The sequence below is a fragment of the Canis lupus genome, chromosome 3 (genome assembly GCF_048164855.1).
Source record: "Canis lupus baileyi chromosome 3, mCanLup2.hap1, whole genome shotgun sequence".
NCBI lineage: Eukaryota > Metazoa > Chordata > Mammalia > Carnivora > Canidae > Canis > Canis lupus.
In genome coordinates this window covers 88401915-88428448 of record NC_132840.1, presented here as the reverse complement: position 1 = coordinate 88428448, position 26534 = coordinate 88401915, and the positions used below count along the sequence as shown (strand labels likewise).

The window sequence follows — 26534 nt, the reverse complement described above, 5'->3', positions numbered from 1 at the left end:
AACATTTAGGACATATTTATACTAAAAAAAAATTCCTTGTTTATCTGAAATTCAAATTTAACCGAGTACCCCGTGTTTTATTTGCACACCCTACTACATCAAGTAGTTCCTTTGATCTACAGGTGCTGTGAACATTCCAAACCACTGGCTCAAGAACAGTGTTTACTGATGTACTAGCGTTTTTTATTAAGGTACTAACGTCTCAGCACGACTCTTCTTTTTACATAAGACATTGGGTTAATCCCATTCCTGCCTTTGTATTGCTTTCAAATGTGACGTGCAATGGTATTTTCTCCCCAAAACTGATTTTCACCACCCATGTTTTGAACACGGGGTGCCCCGCACAGCACCTTTGCGGTAGGCAACAGAAAGCTGTACCTTGGAAAGTCCTCAGCTGTAATTGTAGGACCACGGATCGCCCGCCATCCTACGGGTAAGGGCACACCTGTGTACACTCCTCTCCACGCAGGACCCAACCAGCGTGTACACACTTAGGACACCGGCTGCTGGGCTTCTCTGTCGCTCAACTCCATGTCCATGTCAACTGCCCGGAGCGCCTCGGCCCACAGATCGCGGCCCTGGGGAGCGGGTTCCCCTGGGACCATCGCCTCCCAGTACGGCAGAAGACGAGAGAGGGCGCTCCCTGCTTTTACCTGGAGTGGCACCACCCGGGCCATCAGGTGATCAAAATAAAGGTCCACTGCTTCGGTGAAGCCCTTGTAAGTCGTTCTCAGCCTCATGCCAGAGTCTTGGAGTAACCAGCTTGAATAAAAGGGGGGGGAATTAGTGGCGGGGTGTGTGGGTGGGCCCTGGGCAGGATGATGGGGGGAGAAAGGAAGCAGCTGCAGGGCTGGAGCGGGCCCTCCCCACCTGCCCCGCCGCGGGCCCGGTTCTGGCTCTGGGCCAGCGCTGAAGCATTTACTTCCCGATCTCGCTACAAAGGGCTGAAGCCAGCGGGGTAAGGAAAATCCCAGAAACGCAGCCTGACAAGGAGGGGAGGCCGGGAGGCTAATCCCTCTTCTCAGCGCTCCCACCCGCTCTCCAGGGTCACCCTGGGGCTCGGGAGCCTCAGCCGCTCTGGTGGAGCTGGGGGCCGGAGGGGGGGGAACGGCCTGCCACGGCTTGGCCTTTGCCTTTGCAGCCACTCCCGCCACAGCCGGGCTCAGGAAGCTTCCTTCTCACTGGAGACCCTGAGAAAACCCTTCTGTTTCCTTACAGAGGGTGTGACGCCCCTCGTCCTCCGCGGGCAGCCCTGAACACGCCCGGAGATTACCAGTTTGTTAGGTAAAAAGGTAGGAGGAGACCGCAGCTTCTGGACTCAGCCCCCTCCCTCCCCGTGGCCTGCAGGGCTCCAGCCTCCGAGCCCCCCATGTGGGGCTCCTGGGGGTGCGCCCAGGAGGAGGGCTGAGCGCTGCAGTTCTCGCTGCTTCTGAGCTAACCCTTCAATCCCGTCCTCCTCCTGGCAGCTGCCGCTGAGCCTGAGGACATCGCTGACACACAGGTTTCTAATCCCCAGGTGCAGGGGAGGGCACTCGGCTGGGTGGGCACTGCTTTGTCAAGGGCACAGACACAGAGGAGTGATCCCAGGGAGCAAGGAGACGGAGACAGAGCTTCGTGAGATCCCCAGGGAAGCGCTGGGCCACACTGGATACCAGAGGGAAAGGGGGGGGGGGCATTCCCCAGGAGACCACAGGGCAAACAGGCCCAGCCTTCTTCCTGGTCAGGGGCCAGCGGCCATCTGGGGCACCGGGAGGATGGCAAGGACCAACCTACTAACCACAAAGTTTTTCCGTGGAAATTAGGGCCAGTAAGGATGAGGACAAGCAGCGACATGCTAGGAGGGGATTACTATCCAGATTTCCTACTCTAGCCCCGCAGCATCCCACAGATCTTAGTGGAGACCACACACCCTAACGTGACTCATTACAGCCTGAGATCTGAAGATAAAGCAGCAAGCAAAAGCACTAATTTGTGTCTCCTATAGTTTATCAAAATAAAGCGACATCATTTGAAAAGGCCTCCCCTGGGCACCACTTATTCTGAAAAGGAGTCTCAGCACACAGCGAAAAATAGAGCTCGGGAGCAAAAGCCAACCTACGTTTGTGGCTGCCGTTTTGCACAAGCACCCAGGGCAGCTCAAGCTCACCTTGGCAAGCCCCCGAGGTCGATCTCGCTGCAGATGTAGGGGCCTGGACGCAGGATCACCCACAGCCCCATCTCCGCAGCCAGCAGCACGAAGGCCCTGGGGAGGTCAGTGTCAGCAGCTCTCAGGACGTCAGGGGGGTGCAGCACAAGGTGGTGAGGCCGCCCAGCCCCTCTCCCCCCTCTCTCCCTCCCTCCACAGGCCCTGGGAGCTGGGTTCCCACCCTCTCCTAGCCCACGACCTTCTGCAAGCCCCACCGGGGGGCATGAGGCCCAAGGCCATCAGACAGGGGGCAGGGGGCCCTACAGTGAACCTCACTCCCACGGCCCGGCTACCCTAGAGGGCCAAGCCCTGTGACAGCCCAGGTGGCTGGACCACACTGCAGAGCGGAGCCGACCCTGGGGATTGGGCCCCTCTGGGCTGTGGTGAAGAGGCCTGGGCTCAGGATGCAGACCCCGACCCCGCAAGCAACAGGTTCACAGCTGCCTACACCTGGTCCTGAGAACGAGGATGCTGAGCCCAGCCTCTCTCTGCTCCTCCAAGCAGAACCACGACGATGGCCCCGTGATCGTCATCAACCCCAAGGAGCCACTGCTCTGCCTCTCCACCCCGGGCAAGGCCGAGAAGCAGCAAGAGCACTTACTCCATGTCCAGGTTCCCGGAGAAGTCGAATTTGCCTCTTTCTGGCTCGTGCAGGTTCCATGGAACGTAACTGTAATGATGGCAAGACAGGAGTGAGCTTTCCGTGGACTCCCCTCCTGTCCTAGGTGAGCTTCTGTATTCCTACAACCCATCGTGACGGGTGCAGATGCACCTCTGAGGTCTGCTGTCCCAGTGGCGTCAGGCCTGGAACCGAGACCTAAGTGCAGAGATCTAGGGACCTTAGAGAGGCCGGGGCCAGTCCCGGGGGGCTAATCCCTCGCCTCCTCCGGAGAAGGGAGAGCAGGCCAGGGAGATTCGGCTGGAGCCTATGACGTGACCACGGCCACCTTGAGCGTGCACCCCCCATCTCTCCCACTCTTCCTTCATCACAGAAAAGAAAAAGGAACTTCCTAGGAGGAAAAGTTAAAAGATAAGAGGAAGCTTCAGTCGTCAGTCAGTCCCATAGGTTCCAAAGAATTCTCTCTTTATCTCATCTTTGGAAAATAAAGAAGTTCTGCAGGGGGCCCAAGTCCAGGGAGAGGTTTGGGGTGACTGTGACAGTAACAGGCGCCCCCTGGCCGGCCCTGGCCCCACCTGCCACGTGCACAGGTAAAAGGAAAGAGGCGCCCACCCTTGAGAGGAGACGGACGACCTCGCTTCTACAAGGCAACGCTCAGTGGGCAACGCTCCCGCGGCCTCAGGGGTCCTGCCCTGGGAATGAGGGCACCCCCAGGGCCGCAACGACCTGCGCAGACCCGCACGTCCTCTTCGGTCCCCCTTCTGGAACATCACACACGGGTCTCAACTGCGCTGCGGCGGCCCCGCCCGATCCCGTGACTCTCTTCAGAGACCATCTGCAGAGCTACATCATGAACCACTCAAGAAAATCTACACCCTTGATCTGTGATCACCACATTTTGCCTGGAAATAGCTTTCCCAAGGAAGCTTTTTGAAAAAGGATCACATTCGTTTGCTGGATACATTGGGGGGTGGAATGTCGGTTTAAAAGAAATTGAAAATCAGGGCGTCTGAGTGGCTCAGTGGTTGAGCATCTGCCTTCAGCCCAGGGCATGACCCCGGGGTCCCGGGATCGAGTCCCACGTCGGGCTCCCTGTGTGGAGCCTGCTTCTCCCTCTGCCTGTGCCTCTGCCTCCCTCTCTCTGTGTCTCTCATGAATAAATAAATAAAATCTTTAAAAAATAATAAAAATCAGCCACATCTTCCTGTCGTACACCCTGCTCACCTTCACTGGGCTCCCCCGTGGGCTCTTTCTGTTCCTCTGGAGCCTCCCAGCCAGCCCAACCCCTCACCCGTAAGAACGGGGGCACCAGGCCGGGCAGGAGGCTGTGGAGCCCCGCAGACCCGGGCAGGGGGCCCGGCTCCTCCTCACGGAGCTCGGCCCAAAGATTCCCTTTGGGGCCGCTCGGGTTCGGAACCAGGCCACGCTCCCCCGCCCCGACCCGAGGTCTGGGCTGCCCGGGGGAAGCCGGGGACATGCCGCACACGCCAGAGGCAGCTGGGGGTGGGCCCGACTCACGTGGTGAGGGTGTTCAGGCCACAGGCCTTCAGCTTCAGCAAGCGGTCCCTCCAGTATTCCCGGGGCACCCGGAAGTAGTGCATGGAGCCCCCCAAGATCCAGAAGGTGGAGTCCTCCAGCGTGAAGCGCGGGCCGTTGGCCTGCAGCCCCGACTGCCGGTTTCTCAGCCACACGGGGACCAGACGATACCAGTCCAACCTGCAGGGGGACAGGGAGGGAGAAGCTGTCTCTGTCCTGGCGGGGGGGGGGGGGGGGGGGGGGGCTTCCTCCGTAGGCAAGGCTCCCTCCCTGGGAAGAGCGAGCCAAGACCACAGGTGGATAGGAGAGGAGCACATGGGGAGGGGGTTCAGGGTAGCCAGGGAGTCTGGGGGATCCAGGGAGTTTGTGGGGGCTGGGGGATCCAGGGGGGCTGGGGGATCCAGGAGGGCATGGAGATCCAGGGGGCCTAGGGGTGCTGGGGGATCCAGGGGGGCCGCCTGCCTGCTCAGGGCACCAGCACCCGGCCATGCGGAGCCGCCTGGAGGGGCAGCGGCCGTGGAGCTGCAGAGCCCCGCAGGGAGGCCTGTGGCCGGCGGCGTCCAGGCACAGCCCGTGTCCCTCGTGTCAGCGTCTGAAGCCCCAGCAGAGCCACAGTCGGCACCCGAGCCCCAGCCGGAGGGTGCTGGCAAGCGGCAGGCACCCCTCCAACTGCCCCCAGACTAGCATGCCCTCCCTGCCTTGTCCCATCTCCCGGCCGTGGAAGGAGCCCGGCAGGAGTGGGGGGACAAAGGGGGGCTGGACACGGGGACCCGACCCAGGGGCCAGCCTGGCCACGACGGCGGGGCGAGGCGGGTCCACAGCGCATGTCCCACCAAGAACCACCGCGTCACCCGGGGGGGTCGGGGCCATGGCCAGAGGATGGTCCTCCTGCAGCTCTCGGGGCGGGGAAGGAAGGAAGCAGGTAGAGGGAACGGGGGCTCGGGCTCGGGGCGCCCACCGGTGGACGCGCAGCCTGACACGCGGGCGTCTACCCGGGCATCTCCTCTTTCGCCTCCTCTCTCTGGTCACATGTTTTCAGTGGAGTCCATAAGGTAACATTAGGAAAGAAACTTCGAGAAGGGGAGGAGGAGGATCCCTGGCTCAGAGAGAGCGGGGCGCCCTGCTGGAGGCCAGAACCGAGGGCCACCACGCGAGGACGGGCCCCCCCCCCCGGGCAGTCCGGGCACCAGGCTGCGCACCAGGCTGGGCGCCGCACAGGAGCCCCCGACGGGGTCAGCGCTTCCCCGCTCAGCTCGGCTGCACCGCCCGAGGGGCCGCGGGGTGGGCACCCTGCTCTGCACGGCCCGCCAGGGTGTGGGTCCCCCGGGAGCGCGCAGGTGCCGCGCAGGGCCGGGGGCCACAAGCTCGGGTGAGGCTGCGGCCTGGGCTTCCCCGCGGGAGGGGCGCCCGAGACCACACAGGCGCCACGTACGCCGCGGCCCGGGAGGCTGTGCCCACGGCCACGGCGGGCAAGGAGAACCGCCTCCTCCGGCCTCTCAGCCGCCAGGACCCGAGCTCCCGCGGGGCCGCCTGGGCACACGTGGAGACCCCACCACCGCTCCCCTTCCCTGAAGGCAAAGCTGCACGTTCCAGGTTCCGAGAGGTCCCGGAGGGCAGTTCCTCTGGGGGCGCCCGACTGGCTCGGTGGGGTCGGCCCGGCTCAGGTCCCGAGTTCAAGCCCCATGTTGGGCTCCACACTGAGCTTGGCACCAGGGCTTAAGCCGACTCCTTCCAGAGCCCCCCGCATGGGGAGGACGTGGAGACGAGCCCCGGCCCTGCTCCTGGGTAGCCCTGCACCTCAGGCCGGCGACACGAGCTCTGGGGGCATGAGCGTCGTCCTCCGTAAAACGGGGTGTGTGCCATACAAGGCTCTGCCTCCCTCTGCATCAGCTTGCTTCTGCAGGCTCTGCGTTGGGGACGATCACCTCGCAGGGCTCTCCTAGGGTCCTTCACATGGAAGTTCCCCGCCCTTCTATTTTTTTTGAAAATTTTATTTATTTATTCATGAGAGGCACAGACAGAGAGGCCGAGCCACAGGCCAAGGTAGAAGCAGGCTCCGTGCAGGGAACCCAACGCGGGACTCGATCCCAGGACCCCGGGGTCACGACCTGAGCTGAAGGCAGGTGCTCACCCGCTGAGCCCCGGGAGCCCCTCGTTACCTTTAAGGACGGTGAACACAGGACTCGGCCCTCAGCCCAGCAGGCCGCACTCCGCTCACTGGCCAGACCCCCACCTCAGAACCATCTTCGAGTCGCCAAGCTCTAGTCCCTGCCTTTCGTTCAGGGGTCTCCCAGATGCCGTGGGGGCCCCTGCTCAGGGCACGGGTGGAGGTGGGCTGGAAGCTCCACCCTATGGCCTGCGCTCGCACTCGCCCGACCTGCCCGCGCCCCACCAGCCACCTCCAGGTGCGGTGCACCTGCCGAGCATGGTCACCTGGGTTTGCTACAGACACTCATGCTCAGGCCTCAAGTGAGACCCGAATTAGAATCCACATCCCAACCAGACCCCAAGGTAAAGTCTGAGAAGCACTCATCCGCATCTCGTCCTCGGACATCTGTATGTCACCTCTTCCCGGGGACGCCCAGGGGGCTCAGCAGTTGGACGCCTGCCTCCAGCTCATGGCATGATCCTGGGACCCGGGATCGAGTCCCGCACCCGGCTCTTGCGGAGAGCCTGCTTCTCCCTCTGCCTGTGTCTCTGCCTCTGAGTGTCTCTCACGAATAAATAAATGAAAAATAAATAAATCTTCATAGTCTCATCCCAGATAAAGCGTCTATCTGCTTCTGTCTTCACGTGCTGTCATTTTCTAGATTTTTTTTAAAACAAAATATCTCATCTCGGTGCTTACGAAGAGGCATGAAACTAACCCTGCAAACCACAAAAGCTAGCTCGTATCAAATTCCAAGTTTGGGAGAAATCAGCGGTTTCCTCTCTGAAAATGTGCTGGTACGTTACTAAATGAGTTTTTAATCCATTAATGAAAAGGATGAATTCACTGAGAAAATGAGGATAAATGTGGGATTTCTCCAAGGAATTCACTGCAAGAAAATGAAAGGCGGTACACGGTGCAGCTTCATAAACAAGAAAGCACCATACAAATGGTTATTAATACTGATAACAGTCATTAGCACTAGAGATCACATATTAATAACCACCCCCACGCTTCCTGAGTAATTAACTCAGTAATAACAAAATAAATAAAGTGGAAACTATGTGGTTCTATCAGGTCAGAGACACTTTCCTTCCAAATTAGGCCTGTTTCCAAGGAGCTAACCAAGGCCTCAGGAAACCCTGGTTTCTGCTGCTCCTCCCAGGGAGCAAGTAATTCATGCTGAAACCTCGTAGAAAGCATTTATTAGAAAGCTAGATTTATTCATTCATTGTTTAGATTGTAGAAAGCTTCTTCTTAGGTAATCTCTGTGCCCAACGTGAGGCTCAACCTCAAAACCTCGAGACCAAGAGTCACACGCTCCACCGAACGAGCCAGCCAGGTGCCCCTTGTCGAAAGCTTTTTTTTTTTTTTTTTTTTGACGAGACCAGGGCATCTGCCTTCCTCTAGCTGGAGCACGTACTACTTTTTCCTGGAAATTCTGTTGCCTTTGTATCTTTGCTTCATTGTAGGATAAGTAAGTTCTCAGTCTAAGAACCAACTGAGGAGCAGGCCTCGGCCACCAGGCTGACCCATGCTCAGGTTTGCTCTGCTCAGAGCCATCTCCGTGCACGGTCTACAGCGAGGTTTCCAGATGGAGGCACATGGGTCAGGATGTGTGACAGGCCCTTGCACCATATAACAAGACCTCTACATCCCGGTGCCACCGTCCCTTTTGGCAGGTGACAGCAGGTTGTGCAAGCTACAGACCCAACAGGTTAGAGGGGAAGTAACAGGCGGTGGACGTGGGGCCCCAGTTCCCTGCTGGGGAACTTCCACAGGGAAGATGGAGGAGGATGGAGGAGGATGGAGGAGGATGAGAGGAAAGCGTCCTCCTTATATGTCATCACTGTAGTGGACTGTGAGGACAAAGGACACAGGGCAGGCTCCACACAGGCTGGTGGCACCGGACATGGTCAACAGTGCTGGGTCAATGTGTTTGAGTGGGAAAGCCAGATGGGCTGGTGACAAGCCTACACCTCCCTCATGTGGGCCCCTGAATCGCGTCCCAGCCCCCGGAGAGGGCCTTCCAGGCGGGCAGGACAAGAGCCACATCCAGTCACCAACTTGAACAATCTCCTTAGATCCAGGGCGCTCGTCAAGGCAGGGCTGAAATGGCTCTGGCCGTGCCAGAAGGATCCCAGGGTCACCTGTACGTCCTGCAAATGGTGATCACTAATGGGGCCGTGGCAGGACTGGGAGGCTTCCCGTAGGGTCACAGTCACCAGCTGGAGGCATGCTGGCCCCCATCAGTGACCAGGCAATTTTAGGCTGGCCAAGGGTGTGCACAGGCTCAGTACACGGAGGAGGAGTGTGCAGAAATCGTCCTTTGGTTCACAGCCTCAGTCCTCGCTGACCCCGAGGACTGGCCGCTCTGGCCCTACACATAATGGAAACTTAAGATATGTCAACTGACAAATCCAACCTCCAAGTGCACTGGGATCCACGGGGCCGCCCCCAGCACAGGTTCACTGCATCGGAGTCCAGTGCATCGTATTAAAGGTACCGACCAAGATTGACAGTCGCCTCCTTGTTCATGCACGTGGTCACGCCAGAGACCATCATGTAGACGGCAGTTCTGTTCAACTGCCCTGAGGACGTCATCACACGTACAAATCTCCTCGCTGGGATCTACAGTACACATCTCTGGTCATCACCCCAGAGCCTGATGCGATTACAGGCTCCCACGAGGCCCACTTCCTTGGGCATCCCATTCCCTTCAACTGCCCGCTTGCGGAAATTTCGGCCTCTGCAGTCTCCGGGCTGTATGCTCCCCCTCAGCAGCGGAGCTTGAGAGTGTAAGAAAGGAGCTGCCCACCCTCCGGCCCAGGCCAGTGCCCTTAATGCCTCTAATCCAGAATAATGGCTCCTGGATCAATCCTGGAACCCCAAGAACTTCAGCCCCAGTGAAACAAACTGTCCTTGTAGCTGATGTAGCTTCCTGGATGCGATCCCTGGACCCGGCCCAACACTTTAGGCTCCTGCTTTGCTGGAACAGCAGTTAGTATTTCCAAAGGGCTCAAGCCTTCCATTCCGAAGGCCAGTACACTCATTTTGCAGGGATGTGAGGTCATTTTGCAGCACTTTGCAGGTCAGTGGCACTACTGCAACCTTAGTGCCTCCGTCCTTGCCTCTGAAAAGGCTTCTTGGTAAGCCAGGAACTTGCCCGGCACCCAGGCTCCAGCAAGTCAGGCCAAGTGGCTGCTTATAGGGTCCAGGGACTTGCTGCTGGTTCGGAGGGCGACATCTTCTAAATACTGCCGAAGTTTATATGTGAATAAATGCGGATTAGACCAAAACCTTGAGACCCATTGGTGAAGCAACAAAACTGCTCCGTAGTAATCAACCACATATTAACAATAAAATGTATTTTGATGTTATGGGACAGAAATTCTCCATTTGGGGGAAAATTTCCATTGTGACATCATAAATAGAAAAAGTCTTTTCTCAAAATAGAGGTGAAAATTCCATTAGAAAAATGCAAGACCTCTACTGACATACGTGCTTAGAGATGCTCTAAGATCTAAGATCTCTAAGATGCGTGTGGAATCAGAATAAAATGATTTCATGAAACAAGGGGAAATGTAAATATGAATGATCAATATTTTTTGAAATCCACCACATAAGGGACGCCTGGGTGGCTCAGCGGTTGAGCATCTGCCTTCAGCTCAGGGCATGACCCCTGGGTCCCGGGATCGAGTCCTGCATCAGGTTCCCCGCATGGAGCCTGCTTCTCCCCCTGCCTGTGTCTCTATCTCTCTGTGTCTCTCATGAATAAATAAAATCTTTTTTAAAAATCCAGCACGAGACTTATCTACATAGATATAGGAGATGGACTAGCTCTTAAAGATACAACCTATACACACGCAGATTAAACAACTTCCCCCTCCATCTATGGAGCTCAGAACCTCCCTCACATCGATCCAACAGACATAGAATGTGCTATTTACTTATTTTAACTTATTTTTTACTTATTTTAATTGTCCATCAGGATTTAAAACGAGTATCTCATATGGTGAGCAATTCTAGGTACAGAAATACACCCAGCAGATCTTCACTGCAACCTGGGGTGGGGGGGGGTTAGTCTTGGGCTTTATGTTAACTCCAGTGTAGTTGACATACACTGCAAGTCTGCAGGAGCTAAAAGACTGCAAACAATTGATGTCTGTCAACAGGGACCCGTTTGAATAAATCCTATCCCTAATGGCACCTGGGGTAACGCACAGAGCGGTCTTCCTGTCCATGCCCAGAGTAGCCTTGCAAGAAACATCATCATTATCACCTCTACTAGGGTGCAGAGGGGCTCCTAGGGGTTCTTTATTTTCCTCTCTGTATTATTTGAATACTTCGTCCTTTACGTAGATTACCGACCCACAAGGCAAGCTTTGCAGGAAGACACAGCACGTTCTTGAAAGGAACAATGCCACCATCCGTCTGTCCTGCTGGAGTATGAAAGCCGTGAGCATCATCAACTAGGAGTCTCCGCCCGCAGACCCCAGTCAAGAGTTACCTGCTTCATTACCATTAGCGTCCAAAAATAGTCCTGCCCTTTTATCCCAGAAGTCTCACACAATGGGAACTCTTTCTCAACACGGCCTTTGATATCCAGAGCAATAGGTTTACGCAAGAAATAAAATTGAGTGGTGAGGAAGCAGCAATTACCCCTAAACCAGAAGAACTGAGCTGGATCATGGGGGAGGAACAGGGGAGAAGGGGGCCAGCCTTCAGAGTCTTTTTCAGGTGCTAAATGTTCTGAAAAGACCGCTCTAAATTCCAGCATTTCCTGAAACTTCATTAGAAGACCGTTCAAGGCGATATAATGGAACTCTGAGTCATTTCATCAAAGATGAAGTGTTTTTATTTCACGTGCTACTTCCTTGACCCAAGGTACAGAGAACTCTTTGGCCAACCGTCCCATACAACTGCTGCCAAGGCTGCGTAGCTTTTCCCTGAATCTCCTAGTACCCCACTTTAATCACAGATACACCACTGGTGACCATGCTCTTACTTTAAGATACTCTGGTCCCCTTTCAGTTGGCTGGTTAAGGCCCACCATCTTCCCTGCACAGGGCGACTCAGACATCCTACCCACGCTCTCTGACTCAGCCATGTCCAGGGAGCCACAATTCCCCACTTGTGTCTGAGAAATGACTATCTGCTGAAAGAGACACTTCCTAGGTGCTGAAGACTCGCTACTAGAAGATCAAAGGAACAGTGTTCAAAGATTTAAAGATTCCAGGAAATATGACTCAGGCCTCAAGCAGGGTAGAGTCCTGCAACAGGCAAAGCTCATAAAAATCATTAAAAAGTCATTAAAAAATGACCTCACAGAGGCCCAGGAAGAAAGGCACCATTTGCCCACACATCCTTGAAAGACAGGACTGGCCATGATCTGGATTAAAGAAGGTGACCAGGTCATGTTGCTAAGTGATTCACCTTCTCTAAAGAGAAGAAAATAATAAATAAATAAATAAATAAATAAATAAAAAAAAGATTTAATAGGCTCTCCTCTCCTCTCCTCCAGGAAGAGTATAGGGCCTGGAATCCAGATAATGCCAGGGCAGGAGCCCTGAGTGAGGCAGAGCTGGGCAAACAGGTGAACTTACCTTTCCGGAGGCATGATGCAGAGCGCCTACCTGGTCACTTTCTGCTCTCCTGACTTTTGCCAGCTAAAATATCAGGTTTGAACGATGCCAGGTTAATTAATTATTGCTCAGTGATGCATTGATGGTAAGGAAAAGAGTCATGAGTGGGAACCATGTCCTGATCGTATCAAGCAGGCACTCCGGCGTCTACGGAGTGCGAGGAGGAAAGACCAGGAAGGGCAACTAACTCTTCACACTGATATGCTTCAAAGATCTCCACCTAACACGGAGTGAAAGAGGCCAAATCAAAGCAGAGTATTTACCTTAGGATTACGTTTCTGTAGAGCTCTAAAAAATGCAGACACACCGCTGCAGAGCCGGGTGTACAGGAGTGGGGGAGCAGGGAAGGGCACGGGAGGCACGCACAGGGCACAGGCGAGTTCCAGGCGCCTGCGGGCATCTCCACCCCCGACCGTAGGGGGATTTCCACAGGTGGATACACACGCACCAAAACCAAAGCCTATCCAGCCGTACCAGCTACACAAGTACAACTTGGGCATGACAGTTATCCGACAACAGAGATTAACTTCAGAGCAGTGTCCAAGCTCCAAAATACAGAAGGTTGAAATCATCCTCAAAAAGTCATCCTGGTCCTATTTCTTGGATGTGACATAAGCAGCTACGACTGAGCATGAACCAGCCCAAGGTAAACCTCATGGGAAAAAACAAAAGCTGGGGCCCAGCGCCACCTGCCCATCACCAGATCCCTGCCTTCTGAGGGACAGGGAAAGGACTGATCCCCACGGCTCCGCTCCACAGAGCTGCCACTGAGCAGCCAGGTCCCGTGGGGCCTACATGCCACGGCCACAGCCCGGCAGCCCTGGGAGGGCCCCACCTCTGCTCGGTTAGTGACCTAGGCCAAGCTCGAGCAAGGCCAGCAGAGGAAGCCGCAAAGTGCTCTCGTCTGCCATCCGGAGAGCATCCTCGGTGTCCAGGCCAAGCAGGAGGAGGACCTGGGCAACACCACGAGGCTGCTACAACTAACGACGCCCAAGACACAGATTTTTGAAGGACCCTAAGAGATGGCCCTGAATTGGGCTCAGAGCTTCTGCAGCCTCTGTCTTCCCGGCTGAGAAGTGGGGGTCAGCAGGGAGAACTTTCCAGTCGTTTCCTCAGGCTTGAGCCACAGCGACTCCCAGGCACGCACGCCACAAGCCCCACTGACTCCTGCCGGCCACTTGCCCCAGGCAGGGCCACCGGCAACTGCCCCTGGCAGCTCAGGCTCCTTCTCAGCCAGTCAGCTACTTGACACTTCATCCTCCTTCCTGCTCGACACCAACACACACCCAGCCTCCTGCCCACCCCTCTCCCTGTGGACGATTAGGGTGCACAGCCGCCCGGCTCCAGGCCTCAGAGCGGCCCCCTGTGCCTCCGCGTGGACTGCCATTTCCTCGACCTCCAACAATGAGCAAACCACAAGCCACCTGCACACCTGTGGCCTTTCTCTCTGGGGCGTGGGCTCCTTGGTTCCTGCTGCATGACAGAGACTCCTGTTCCCTCTGCTTTGAGTAATCCTCTGGGCTTTGCATCAGCCTTGCGTCAAGAGGAAGCCTGAGCAACCTACAAGAGCCAGGACCAGTCTTCACGGAAAAATGGGTTAGAGATCACTGACAAGGTGGAAAAAGGGCGTAGAAACCACTGGAAACAAACTGCCCCTTCAGTTTTCTAGACCCCTGAGTGAGAAGAGCACCATCTCTTTCTCTCAAATGATTATAACATCTCACCCACTCCAAAGCCAGAACAGGTAAAGCAAAGACACGTAAGTCTTACAAAGGTGGAAACAGAGAAATTCCTGAATTTGTCCCGTGGCAGCAAAAAACACTTAGGTATTCATTCCTCCCAATCCCCTAGAGAAAATTCAGAGAAACTAATGAAGGAAGCTGGAAAAAGCAAAAAATAAGGCTGAAAAGGGGGGTTACCTTCAGCTTCCTCAACACTAACTTTCAGGGCCAAAGCATTTGATACCCCTGGTCGGCTTCCCCAGCAACACGGGAGGTTTTGAATATGGAAAGTGCCAGCCATCAACCGGAAAGACCTGGTCAGAACCGTAGAACCCTATAAATAGACACAGTCCCCCAAGTCCTGGGCTGGGGCACCGCGGCTGCGGGTCAAGCCCTTCTACCGCCAGACACAGCCACTTTGTAAAGGGGGGAGGGCAGGGCTGAGCCGATGGCCCACCGACCTGGGAAGGTGGAGACCAGACGCATCAGTCCTACAGTGGGGCTAGAAGTCCCCGTTGGAGAGGCTGAGGTTCTCCGAGGGCCCGCGGGGCAGCGTCCTCAGGACTGCGCCGCAGGTGGGAGCGTCCAGGAGCCGCCGTGGGGGGGGGGGGGGGGCCGGCACGGACCGACCGCAGGTGCGCGTCCAGGAGCCGCGGGGGTTGGTGGCACCGACCACCCGCAGGTGCGCGTCCAGGAGCGCTGGCTTCTGGCGAACGGAGCAGCCCCCGGCAGACGTGCTAGGAGATGCGGGGGCCCGGGGGCAGCAGCAGCAGGCTCCCGAGGAGGACGAGGGGTGCAGCAGGGACCGGGCGCAGCGAGGCGACCTGAAGCCGTGCTGGCCGCCCAGGGACCTGGGAGCGCCCGCGGAGGAAGCAGAGCGGGGACCACGAGCACCGAGAAGGGGCCCGACGCCCGGGGACTGAGCGCAAGCGCCCGGTGTCGCCCGGGGGGGGGGGCCCGGGGTGCCGGGGCTGCCTCCGCCGGGGGGACCTCCGGGCGCGCGGGGCGGGGGCGGGGGCGGGGGCGGGGGCGGCTCACCTGCGGAGCACCAGCAAGCCCAGGAGCAGCAGCAGCAGGACCCCGAGCGTGCGGCCGGGCTTCCGCGCCAGGGTCCACTTGCCCATCGCTGGCGGCGCGCACACCCCGCGGCCGCCTCTGGAGCCTGCGCTCGGCCGCGCGGGAGGCTCGGGCGGGGGCGGGGCCGCGCCCTGGTCGCCAGGGAGACCGCCCGCGTCCCGCCGGCCCGCAGGCGCTCATTGGCCGAGGCGCCTGGCCCCGCCCCCGCGTGGGCCCTGAGGGGCGGGGCCTGCCGGGGCGGGGCCTGTCGGGGGCGGGGCCTGCCCCAGGGGCGGGGCTGTACAGGTGGCCTCCCCGGGCTGGTGTGGGCTCGCCCAGGGGTCCCGGCCTCCCCGCCCGTCCACCTCCGCGGCCCCGGCCCTGCACGGTGTGCACAGGTGCGAACACACCGGGCACGCGAGGCCCCGTCCTTACACACCGGAGAGCACACCCCGCACCGCGCTACACCAGCAAGCCCCGCTAAGGGCGCCGGCGAAGTCAGCACTGTCGTTTTACAACAATTCAGATTCTGAAGAGGGATGTATGGTGAAAAGTCCGCACATTGTGGAATCTCCTCTAGACGCATTTTCCGCCTTGCGTGGTGCACGTGGGGATAGCCCGCGGGGTGGTGAGTGCAGAGGAAGGCGCCCCAAAATATCTGTTGCCTTTCGTTTCCAGGAGTCCTAGTCCAGTCCTGACTCCCAGTGATGTAGGAAGGAGTTAGGGGCAGAGGGCGCTAGGCAGGGAAAGGCCCAGAGTCAGGCTTCCAGGAATCTGGCCTCCCATTAACCCCAAGGGCACCGAAAGGCCCGAGTCAGGCTCCCACCCCTCCCAAGGAAACAGAGATAAAACAGTAAAAATAAAAAATAAACCCGGCTCCGCAGCTCCATAGTGTTAGGGAGTCTCCCCCTTAAATGGCTACTAAGTGATCACAGAAACCCAGGTGCAGAGAGTGTTATGGAGGAGCCCTTACCCAGAGAGGAACACCTTGTTTGTGCTCAGGATATTCACAAAGAAATATCTTGTTTGTTACAAATCCTCCATGTTTGTTCTAAATATTGACATGATATTCACAAATCCACCCTGATATTGATACAAAATTTACCAAGTTCCCTGGTCAGTTTCCCATAAAAGACAGCCCCCCCCAGTGGCCACCCTGTGGGGACCCCTCTCACTCTTGAGAGCTTTCTCCGAATCTCTGCTTGATAAATTTCTATCCGTTTGCTCACCGTCCTCCCTGAGATTCATTCTTTGACTCCATGAGACAGGAACCAAGCTCTGTTCACTGGCACTTCCAGTTTTTCATCTTAAAAAAAAGTCCAGATAAAACCCTCACATTTGGGGATCCCTGGGTGGCGCAGTGGTTTGGCGCCTGCCTTTGGCCCAGGGCGCGATCCTGGAGACTCGGGATCGAATCCCACATCAGGCTCCCGGTGCATGGAGCCTGCTTCTCCCTCTGCCTGTATCTCTGCCTCTCTCTCTCTCTCTGTGATTATCATAAATAAATGAAAATTAAAAAAAAAAACCTCAAATTTATGAAAGGACGAATAAAATCCTTATCCTGGGACATAATTATGTCATAAAGGATATTGCATAATATTTGAGCAAACTTCTGCTTTCTAACAATCACACACCCAAATATGTGATTCATCCCAAGAACAAAATTCAGATTTTCCTGAAAGAAAATCTGAAACAGGGATCCCTGGGTGGCGCAGCAGTTTGGCGCCTGCCTTTGGCCCAGGGCTGGATCCTGGAGACCCGGGATCGAATCCCACGTCGGGCTCCCGGTGCATGGAGCCTGCTTCTCCCTCTGCCTGTGTCTCTGCCTCTCTCTCTCTCTCTCTGTGAGACTATCATAAATAAATAATAAAATAAAAATTAAAAAAAGAAAATCTGAAACATTTTCTAGGAAAGTTAACGTTTTTTCAGAGCATCTGAGTTTCTAGAAAATATTCCCTGTTGCATGTTCAAAACCACTTCCCTTCACTTGTACATGGTTTTGAACTTGTAAAGCTGATAGGAACAAAAGGAGATTTTACTTCTCAGAACAAAGACCTGCAGAGTTTGATGTGAAGGATCCTTTTACTACCATGAGGCAAATAATTAGGTAGCAAAAGTTAAACCAAAGAGAGAAAGAACAAACAAGGGGAAGGCTAGCAGGGCAGGCTGGAAACATTCCTGGAGATGTTTAGAGAGAAGTAGCTCCCTCTTAGCACACTCCGCAAAAATCAGTACCTTTTTTCCTTTTTTTTTTTTTTAAGATTGATTTATTTATTTATTTATTTATGATAGACATAGAAAGAGACAGAGGCAGAGACAAAAGAGGAGGGGAAGCAGGCTCCATGCCGGAGCCCGACCTGGGACTCGATCCCGCAACTCCAGGATCATGCCCTGGGGCAAAGGCAGGCGCCAAACCTCTGAGCCACCCAGGGATCCCCTTTTTTCCATTTTTTTAGACATAAATTGCTTGATACTTTACTAGAACTATGGTGAACATATTTTGACATAATTGGAATAAAAGCTAGCCCATGAGACATGGAGAAAGTGTCAAATGTGGCTAACCTTTTACCTTTGGAGACCCCCCTGGCCACACCCAACACTCACCCCTCACTCCTCATGGTATTGCTGGGCATTAGCACAATTTATCACATCACGGTATCCTGAGTTAATATGAAGCATCTCCATATTTTTTCAGATACTAGTCAAAACTTGTAAATATGAGCTACTAAACCTCTGAAGTTCTTAGCCCTTCCCTGTATCCCTTGTTTTTTATTTATGAAAGAAAACATAACTCAGCACTTAAAAAAAAATCATTAACCCTTAACCTTCTGGGAAGTGCAGAACTATAGACACAGCTACTCACAATTTAAGAACAATCTTACTCTATTTGACTTTAATGATAGCACAGAGGATGTACAAAGATAGCACTAATCTGGGAGGTGTCTTCCTGAGGAGTCGAGACCCCTTTAGGGCCGCCTGGGTGGCTCAGTGGTTGAGTGTCTTCCTTTGGCTCAGGGGGTGACCCCGGAGTCCTGGGATCAAGACCCACATAGGGCTCCCCGCAGGGAGCCTGCTTCTCCCTCTGCCTGTGTCTCTGCCTCTCTCTGTGTCTCTCATGAATAATAAATAAAACTTTAAAATATATATATGTATATATATATATGTATACACACACACACAAACACTTTTAAAATAATCCTTTTCAAAATATTTAATGAATTTTTTTTTTTTTTTTTATTTAATGAATTTAACCCAAAGCAGACAATGAGATACTCAAATATCGGGAACAGAAACTACAGTTAAATAAACTGGCCCAGTGGAAATGTAAAGAAGTTCTGGCAAGGCGCATGGGATGGAAACTAATCCCTGATGCCCAGGAATCAACCTTCACAGGCTCCCTTTCTGGTGTCAGGGTTTTGGTTTAGAAAACATAAAACATGTTTTGTTTTGTTTTTAGTGAAGTCCTGTTGATATCCTCAGCCCGCAACTCTAGGTTAGAGTTCCAACAGACCAAGAGAGCACAGTTCTTTCCTCTAGAGTTCACCTATGCCACATAGTCCGTGAGAAAGAAATGTAGTCCAAGAAGCACTGGGGACAGGGAGTAAAAGCTGCAGTCCTTCAGAATCAGTAGAGTGGAGGCTCTCATGAAAGTTGCCAGAGTCTTGAGCAAAGAAATTAAGAACATTGGGGAACTTCTGGGAATAAATGAGGGCAATTTCAACTGTAGACTATTTTCAAAAAGAAAATAAAAAGTCCCAGGAAGGGATCCCTGGGTGGCGCCTCGGTTTGGAGCCTGTCTTTGGCCCAGGGCGTGATCCTGGAGACCCGGGATCGAATCCCACGTCGGGCTCCCAGTGCATGGAGCCTGCTTCTCCCTCTGCCTGTGTCTCTGCCTCTCTCTCTCTCTCTGTGTGTGTATGACTATCATAAAATAAAATAAAATAAAATAAAATAAAATAAAATAAAGTCCCAGGAAGGTGATTTTGGCCTTGGAAAAAGACAAAGCAGATTCAAGTTAAGATAAGTAGTCGAGGGGATCCCTCTGTGTGTGTGTGTGTGTGTGTGTGTGTGTGTGTGACTTTCATTAAAAGAAAAAAAAAAAAGTAGTCGAGGCTTCTCACCCCAAGACATGTGTCAGTGGGACTGGAAGGGACCTGTATGCACTGGGGGGGGGGGGGAATGCACTGAACCTCATCGTTGGCCTTTGTTGTCCAAAATATCACTCTTGGGGGGATCCCTGGGTGGCTCAGCGGTTTGGCACCTGCCTTTGGCCCAGGGCGCAATCCTGGGGTCCCGGGATCGAGTCCCGCGTCGGGCTCCCAGTGTGGAGCCTGCTTCTCCCTCCTCCTGTGTCTCTGCCTCTCTCTCTCTCTCTGTGTCTATCATAAATAAATAAATAAATAAATAAATAAATAAATAAATAAATAAATCTTAAAAAAAATATCACTCTTCAGCGTCAGCCTTTGGAAAGCAGAAAAGCCAAAGACTCAATTCAACGTTTCATGCATTAAGTAAGCAACAAATGTGTAATGACTACGTGCTGAACACTGTTTCAGGTCCTCACAGTACATTGGTGCACCAAACAGATAAGGCTCCTGACCTTTGAATTTACCTTCTAGCTGAAGAAGAAAGACAACAAAAATCAACAAATGAATAAGTAAATCGCAGAGTAGGTCCAAAGGTAATACATTGACAGCAAAAAAGAAAGTAGCTAAAGGAAGGAGAGTGTGAGTGCGGGGGCGGGGGCACGCGCCCAGGAGGCTGTATGAGCCGATGTTAACCAAGCGAAGATCTGAAGGAGGGGGGTTAGCCATGCATGCAGGTACCTGGAGGAAGGGCTGTGCAAGCGGAGAGAACCCACAGTGACAGGCCCTCAGGCAGGAGGGTGACAGGGTGTTCTGGGAACTGCAAGGTCTGCGTGGGAAGTGAAGGGGGGGATGTGGAGGTCGGGAGGTCACAGAAGTTCAAGGGCCTAATGACGAAGGCCTTTCGGAGGACGGCTCTGACTGACTGAGATGGGAGCCACTGCAGGCTTTGGACATCAATTACGCTTTCGAAGACTTCTCTGACTGCCGTGTTGAGACTCATCAGGAGTGGGAAGAGCAGAAGAAAGGAGCCCGGCTTCGAGGCAACAGTCCCAGTGAGAGATGATGCTGGCTCACACAGGAGTGGTAGGAATGGAGGTGGTGAGAAGTGTCGGATTTCTGGAAATAGCTTGAAAGCAGACACTGGAGGATTGTTGTGATCCCAGGATCTTTGTGGGGTAAGAGAAATAAAGAGGATTCAAGAATGACTCCAACACTGTGGGCCTAAGAAACTAGAAGAATTGGAGTTGCCCTTACCAGGATGGAGAGGTATCAGAAGCACAGCCTAGGCCGGTTGAGTTTGAGGTAGAGACCTGCTGGGGAGATACCCTGTAAGCTACTGAATGCACAGCCTGAAGTTCAGGAGAGAGGTCCCGCGTGGAGATGTAACACTAGGCGTTGACCTAGACTTGGCCTTTAAAGGCATGAGCCTGGGGGCGCCTAGGTGGCTCAGCGGTTGAGCGGCTGCTTTTGACTCAGGTTGTGATCCCGGGGTCCTGAGATCAAGTCCCTCATTGGGCTCCCTCCGGGGAGCCTGCTTCTCCCTCTGCCTGTGTGTTTCATGAATAAATAAATAAAATCTTTAAAAATAAATAAATAAAGGCATGAGCCTGGGTGAGAAAGAGGACCAAGGACGAGCCCCGGGGCAGCTGACGCTGAGAAAAGAGGAGAAACCAGCAAAGTTGAACCAGAGGAGCAGCCAGTGAGGCAGGAAGAAAATTCAGAAAAGAGGGCATCGTGAACCCAGGAGAGAGCAGTTAGCAAGGAGGAAGCCGTGATGACCTGCGTTATGTGGGGCGGACAGGTCAAGGCAAGGAAAGGCAGAGAATGAATCAATGGATTCAGTACAGGGAGGGTTCGGCGACTAGGACGGGGCAGTGCGGGTGGAGGGGTTAGGGCTGCGAGAGCTGCCTGGATGAAGAGGAATCCAAGAGGGAAGGGGATCAGCAAGGGGGACAGGAGCTGGGGGTCTTCGCTCTGAGTCGGGGCAGTGCGCTCTTTTCATGTCTATTTTAGATAGAAACTGCCGCCCCCTTGAATGCTGGTAGTGACCACCTACCCTTGAGGAGGTGTGAGGCCAATAGGCGCTGGTTCCCAAACCGAGGGCAGGCTCTCGGCGCCCGCACACCCAGGGCCACTCAAGGCGTCGCCGGCCCCTCTGGGGTGGAATGATCACGTCGGTTGATGGCGACTGCACACAGTGCCACACTGTCGGAAATGAGAACTGGACTCCTCATCTGAATTTGTTATTAATACCTGCATATTCACTTTCAAATGTAGGTACACATTTGAGGTGTGACGTGAAGTGAAACATCAAAATTTCATTGACAGAGCAAAACAATGATTAATGGTTATTATGAAAACTCTTACCATAACGTACAGAAGGAATTATGAAGAACTTTCAAATACTGAAGCACACAGAGAAATACACTGATAGCCAGTTAGAATATTAGGAGAGTACGTCAGCTTTATAAGTTCTAAGGAAGACTGTGATATCTTCTCTGAGCCAATAAATGTAAATAGATGATCTTTAGAAAATAAAGAAGGTAGGGGCTCCTGGGTGGCTCACTCAGTTAAGCACCCAATTCTTGGTTTCAGCTCAGGTTATGATCTCAGGGTCATGAGACTGAACCCTGCACCGTACTCTGCATTCAGCGGGGAGTCTGCTTAGGATCCCGGCACTGAGCGGGGCACTTGATGGGATGAGCACTGGGAGTTATACTGTATGTTGGCAAATTGAATTTAAATAAGAAATTTAAAAAGAATAAAAAAGATTCCCTCCTCTTCCTCTCCCTCTGCCCCTCCCCCACTCATGTACATGCACGTGCACACACTCTCTCTCAAATAAACAAGTAAATCTTCAAGAAAATAAAGAAGGTAGACATTATATATTTACATAGCATAGATTTTGAAATAGAAATAAGATATATTAATATTGTTATATAATAACTTTATCATTTTAGGACTATTTAATGTCTACCATCCGTAACATTAAACGACATAAGCTGAACATTTTTATAAGCTGAATTTAACTGTACTTCTTAATTTCATTGCAGCCATGAGTCTTGGGAAAAAGTCTTCTTTGGGAATTCTTGCCACCCCAAAATTTCATGAGGAGGATAAGCCACAGCATGATATGCAGCCACATCTATCATAAATCATGTTCAATTCAGATAGAACAAAGAATGAACAACGTGTGAAGAAGAGATGAGAGCATTAAACAAAAATGAGGCACATTTGGTTATCACTACCAAACTCCAAAAGGACAGACTTACAATATTTTAAGAAGACAATTTCTTATAGATTTGAATCTATGGAGGCTAAAAAAAAAAAAGTTTCATCATAATTGCTCTAACTTGCTATTTTCAGACATTTCCAACTGCCTAAGGATTTTTAAAAAGGTGCCCAACTTATGATTCCCAGGTGGGAAGTTCCTTCTACAAGACATGTCACTGAAAACCTTTTCCCCAAATTACATTTTGTTATGCACCAGATAGTGATAGGAAATATCCATATTTTGTATATCAGGTATCTGGACACATAGGAACAAATAGAAATTTTCTTAAAGCTTGACAGCATAATAAATTAATGATGAATTTAGCTGTGCTTCTCTTTTATTGTGTTACCACGATTTCTGAGTCTAACATAACGAACTAAGAAATATTTATAAAATGAAAAATTAGGAAATAAAGGTGCTGTGTATTTGTCATTGGCAAAGGACAAACATAGCTAAAGCCATAAATGACTTAGGAATTAAAAACGTATAGTTTCACTTAGGACCTTCAGCCCCGTACTTAGAAAGTAATTTCAGCATAGTATAAAGTAAGCATTTTTTGACCAAAAACAAATTCCATGACATACAAGATATTTTGAAACTTTCATCCCTTTACTTTAGACAAGATGTTCAGAAAGATTGAATAGCAGCTAATGTATGTTTTTTTTTTAATTAAGCTTTAGCAAAAGAAAGCCTTAACACCATACTCTACAGAAAGTAATAGCAATACAGGACGCCATACAAACAGTAAATGATTTATTTTCTTCAACCTGCTGAAGAAGGAACACGTTGGTATGCTCAAGAGGTAAAGTTATCCTAACATGACACTTGCTGAGGAATACTAGCACCCTGTGAAAATGAAAGCTGAAATGCTGATGAAATTGCAGAGATTATTTTTGTTATATTAAAGTAGAATTACATTACTCTGCTGCTACATTTTTACACTCAGTATTTAAAAGGATCCCTGTTTAGGGGAATGCAAATCAAAGTCAGAATGAGATAGCATTTAACACCCACTAGGATGACTGTGGTAGTAAAAAAAAAAAAAAAAGAATAAAGAATAAAAGAAAAGAGGATGCGGACAAATTAGAACCCTCATTCATTGTTGGTGGGATGTGAAGCGGTATAGCCACTTAGGAAAACAACTTGGTGTTGCCTCAAAAAAATTAAACACTGAGTTACCATGTGTTCCAGCAATTCCACTCCTAGGTATATACCCAAGAAGACTGAAAATATACATTCACACATAAACTTGAGTGTGAATGTCCATAGCAGCATTATTCACAATAATCAAAAAGTGGAAAGAATTCAAATATCCACTTATTGATGAGCGGATAAACAAAATGTGGTATCCATATAAAGAATTTAATTCATCCCTAAAAAGGAAAGAAGTACTGATATAGGCCATACATGAGTGAATCTTACAAACATCATGCCAAGTGAGAGGAGCCAGTCACAAAGGGCCACACATTGTATGATTCCATGTGTGTGATTCCATGTGTGTGAAATGTTTAGAATCGGTGAATACGTAGAGATGGAAAGTAGATTAATGTTGAGGGGCACAGGGGAGTGACGGTCTATAGGTACAGGATTTCTTTTCAGAGTGACAAAAATGTTCTGGATGTTGGGGATGGTTACACAATCTGATGAATATACTACACAAAAAAACTACTGAATTGTAAATTTTAAAAGTGTGGATTTTCTCATATATGAACCGTATCTCAATTTCAAAAACTTTTCTCAAATGTAAAGTACTTCTATTTGTCTTTTTCTATATAAAGAACTAGAAATATTTGCTTTACATATTGAGGCTAAATGTTTAGGAACATACAACTCTAGAATGACATCTTTCTCATGAGTTGAATCTTTTATCATTATCAGTAATTCTATCTAGTAAAGCCTATTATCATTCAGTCTACTTGCCTAATATTAATATGGTTACTCCAACTTTTTTATTTTTTTTATTTTTTATTTATTTTTATTTTTTATTTTTTTAGATTTTATTTATTTATTCATGGGAGACAGAGAGAGAGAGAGAGGCAGAGACACAGGCAGAGGGAGAAGCAGGCTCCATGCAGGGAGCCTGATGAGGGACTTGATCCCGGTCTCCAGGATCATGCCCCGGGCAGAAGGCAGGCGCTAAACCACTGAGCCACCCAGGGATCCCTCCAACTTTTTTAATAAGAATTTGCATGGTATGTTCATATTTTTAATTGAGGCATAGTTGACCCATTTTATGTTAGTTTCAGGTGGACAAACACAGTGATTCAAAACTATATACATTATAAAATGCTTACCACAGCAAATGCAGTTATCACCTTACAAAGTTATTACAATATTATTGACTATATTTCCTATGCTGTACTTTTTGTCGCTATGATTTATCTATTGTGTAACTGGAAGTTTGTACCTCTTAATCCCCTTTACCTATCTCACCCCATATTCTTCCCCTCTTCCCCTCTGGCAAACACCACTTTGTTCTCTGTATTTATGAGTCTGTTTCTGTTTGTGCATTTGTTTTTCAGATTCCACATATAGGTGAAATCATATGGTATTCGTCTTTCTTTCTCTGACTTAATTCACTTAGTAAAATAGCCTCTAGATCTATCCACATTGTCATAAATGACAAGATTTCAATCTCTTTATGTCTGAGTCACACTCCATTGTATATACACCACAACTTCTTTACCCATTCCACTGTCCATGGACAGACACTTGGACTGCTTCCATATCTTGGCTATTGTAAGTAATGCTGCAACAAACACAAAGGTTCAGGTTTTTTTTTAATTAGTGTTTTTGTTTTCTTCCGGTAAATACCAAGTAGTGGGATTACTGAATCATATGATATTTCTAGTTTAAATTTTTTTTAAGGAAACCCCATACTGTTTTCCATAGTGGCTGCAAGAAATTTGCCTTCCCACCAACAATGCTTAAAGGGTTCCTTTTCTCCACATCCTCACTGATGCTCTTTATTTCCACTTTTTTTGATACTAGCCATTCTGACTGGTGTAAAGTGATTATCTCATTGTGGTTTTGATTTGCATTTCCCTTGTGAGCAGTGACATTGAGCATCTTTTCATGTGTCTGTTGGCCATCTGTACATCTTTGAAAAAATATCTATTCACAGTCCTCTGCCCATTTTTAAATCAGATCATTTGTTTTTTGATGTTAATTTGCGTGAGTTCTTTATATATTTTGGAAATTAACTCCTTATCAGCTATATCATTTGCAAATAATTTCTCCCACTCAGTAGGCTGCCTTTCCATTTTTTAGTGGTTTCCTCTGTTGTGCAAATGCTATTTTAATTTTTATTTATTTATGATAGTCACAGAGAGAGAGGCAGAGACATAGGCAGAGGGAGAGGCAGGCTCCATGCACTGGGATCCCGACGTGGGACCCGATCCCGGATCTCCAGGATCGCGCCCTGGGCCAAAGGCAGGCGCCAAACCGCTGAGCCACCCAGGGATCCCCTGCAAATGCTATTTTAGTCCCAGTTGTTTATGTTTGCTTTTGTTTCCCTTGCCTCAGGAGGCATATCTAGAAAAATAGCTCTAAGGCTAATTTCCAAGAGTTTACGATCTTTATTTTCTCTTAGGAGTTTTATGATTTCAGGTCTGACATTTAGGTCTTTAATCCATTTTAAGTTTACTTTTGTATGTGGTATAAGAAAGTGGTCCAGTTTCAATTTTTAGCATGTAGTTGTCCAATTTTTCCAACACCGTCATTTATTGAAGAGACTGTCATTTCCTCATTGTATATTCTTGTTACTTTGTTGTAAATTAATTGGCCACATAGGTGTGAGTTTATGTCTGGGCTCTCTAGCTTGTACTATTGATCCATGTGTCTATTTTTGTGTCAGTTCCATACTGGATTACTGTTAGCTTTGTAACGTAGTTGAAATTTTGGATTGTGATATTTCTATCTTTGTTCTTTCCCAAGATTGATTCGGCTAGTTGGTATCTTTTGTGGTTCCATACAAATTTAGGATTCCTTTTTCTACTTCTATGAAAAATGTCATTGGTATTTTGATAGGGATTACACTGGATTTGTAGATTGCTTTGGGTAGTATGGACTTTCCAATTCATGAGCATGGTATATTTTTCCATTTATTTGTGTTGTCTTCAATTCCTTTCATCAATGTCTTAGAGCTTTCAAAGTATAGGTTTTTCACTTCCTTGGTTAAATTTATTCTTGGTATTTTATTCTTTTTGATGTTTATAAATGAGATCATTTTAATTTTTCCTTCTGCTAATTCATGCATGGT

The 26534-nt window shown here is 50.7% G+C and overlaps 1 protein-coding gene and 2 long non-coding RNA genes across 8 annotated transcripts in view; 2 read left to right on the top strand and 1 right to left on the bottom strand.

Moving 5' to 3' along the window:
* LOC140631278 (beta-galactosidase-1-like protein 2) overlaps window positions 1–15035 on the bottom strand; it is a 41686-nt gene extending 26651 nt beyond the window's left edge. For 3 of the 5 annotated variants that reach the window (XM_072822792.1, XM_072822796.1, XM_072822793.1), the window contains exons 1-5: window positions 14894–15035; window positions 4323–4520; window positions 2787–2855; window positions 2147–2242; window positions 654–762 (exon numbers count right to left, since the gene is read on the bottom strand). In XM_072822792.1, the coding sequence (XP_072678893.1) occupies window positions 654–762; window positions 2147–2242; window positions 2787–2855; window positions 4323–4520; window positions 14894–14979 (558 nt within the window). In that variant the 5' untranslated portion in view covers window positions 14980–15035. Of the gene's footprint in view, window positions 1–653; window positions 763–2146; window positions 2243–2786; window positions 2856–4322; window positions 4521–12095; window positions 12125–13566; window positions 13715–14893 lie in introns of those variants that run through there. The other 2 variants (XM_072822794.1, XM_072822795.1) reach the window with 2 other exon arrangements.
* LOC140631280 (uncharacterized) lies at window positions 746–4005 on the top strand. Of its 2 annotated transcripts, none has more exons than XR_012028913.1 (3): window positions 746–958; window positions 1219–1501; window positions 1985–4005. It is a non-coding gene; the product is annotated as an uncharacterized lncRNA (long non-coding RNA). The 2 variants fall into 2 exon arrangements; XR_012028912.1 differs by having other exon boundaries at window positions 1803–4005.
* A 4538-nt stretch (window positions 15036–19573) lies between the features above and the next one.
* On the top strand, window positions 19574–22396 carry LOC140631276 (uncharacterized). The gene is made up of 2 exons (XR_012028910.1): window positions 19574–20174; window positions 22053–22396. It is a non-coding gene; the product is annotated as an uncharacterized lncRNA (long non-coding RNA).
* Window positions 22397–26534: the final 4138 nt, after the last annotated feature.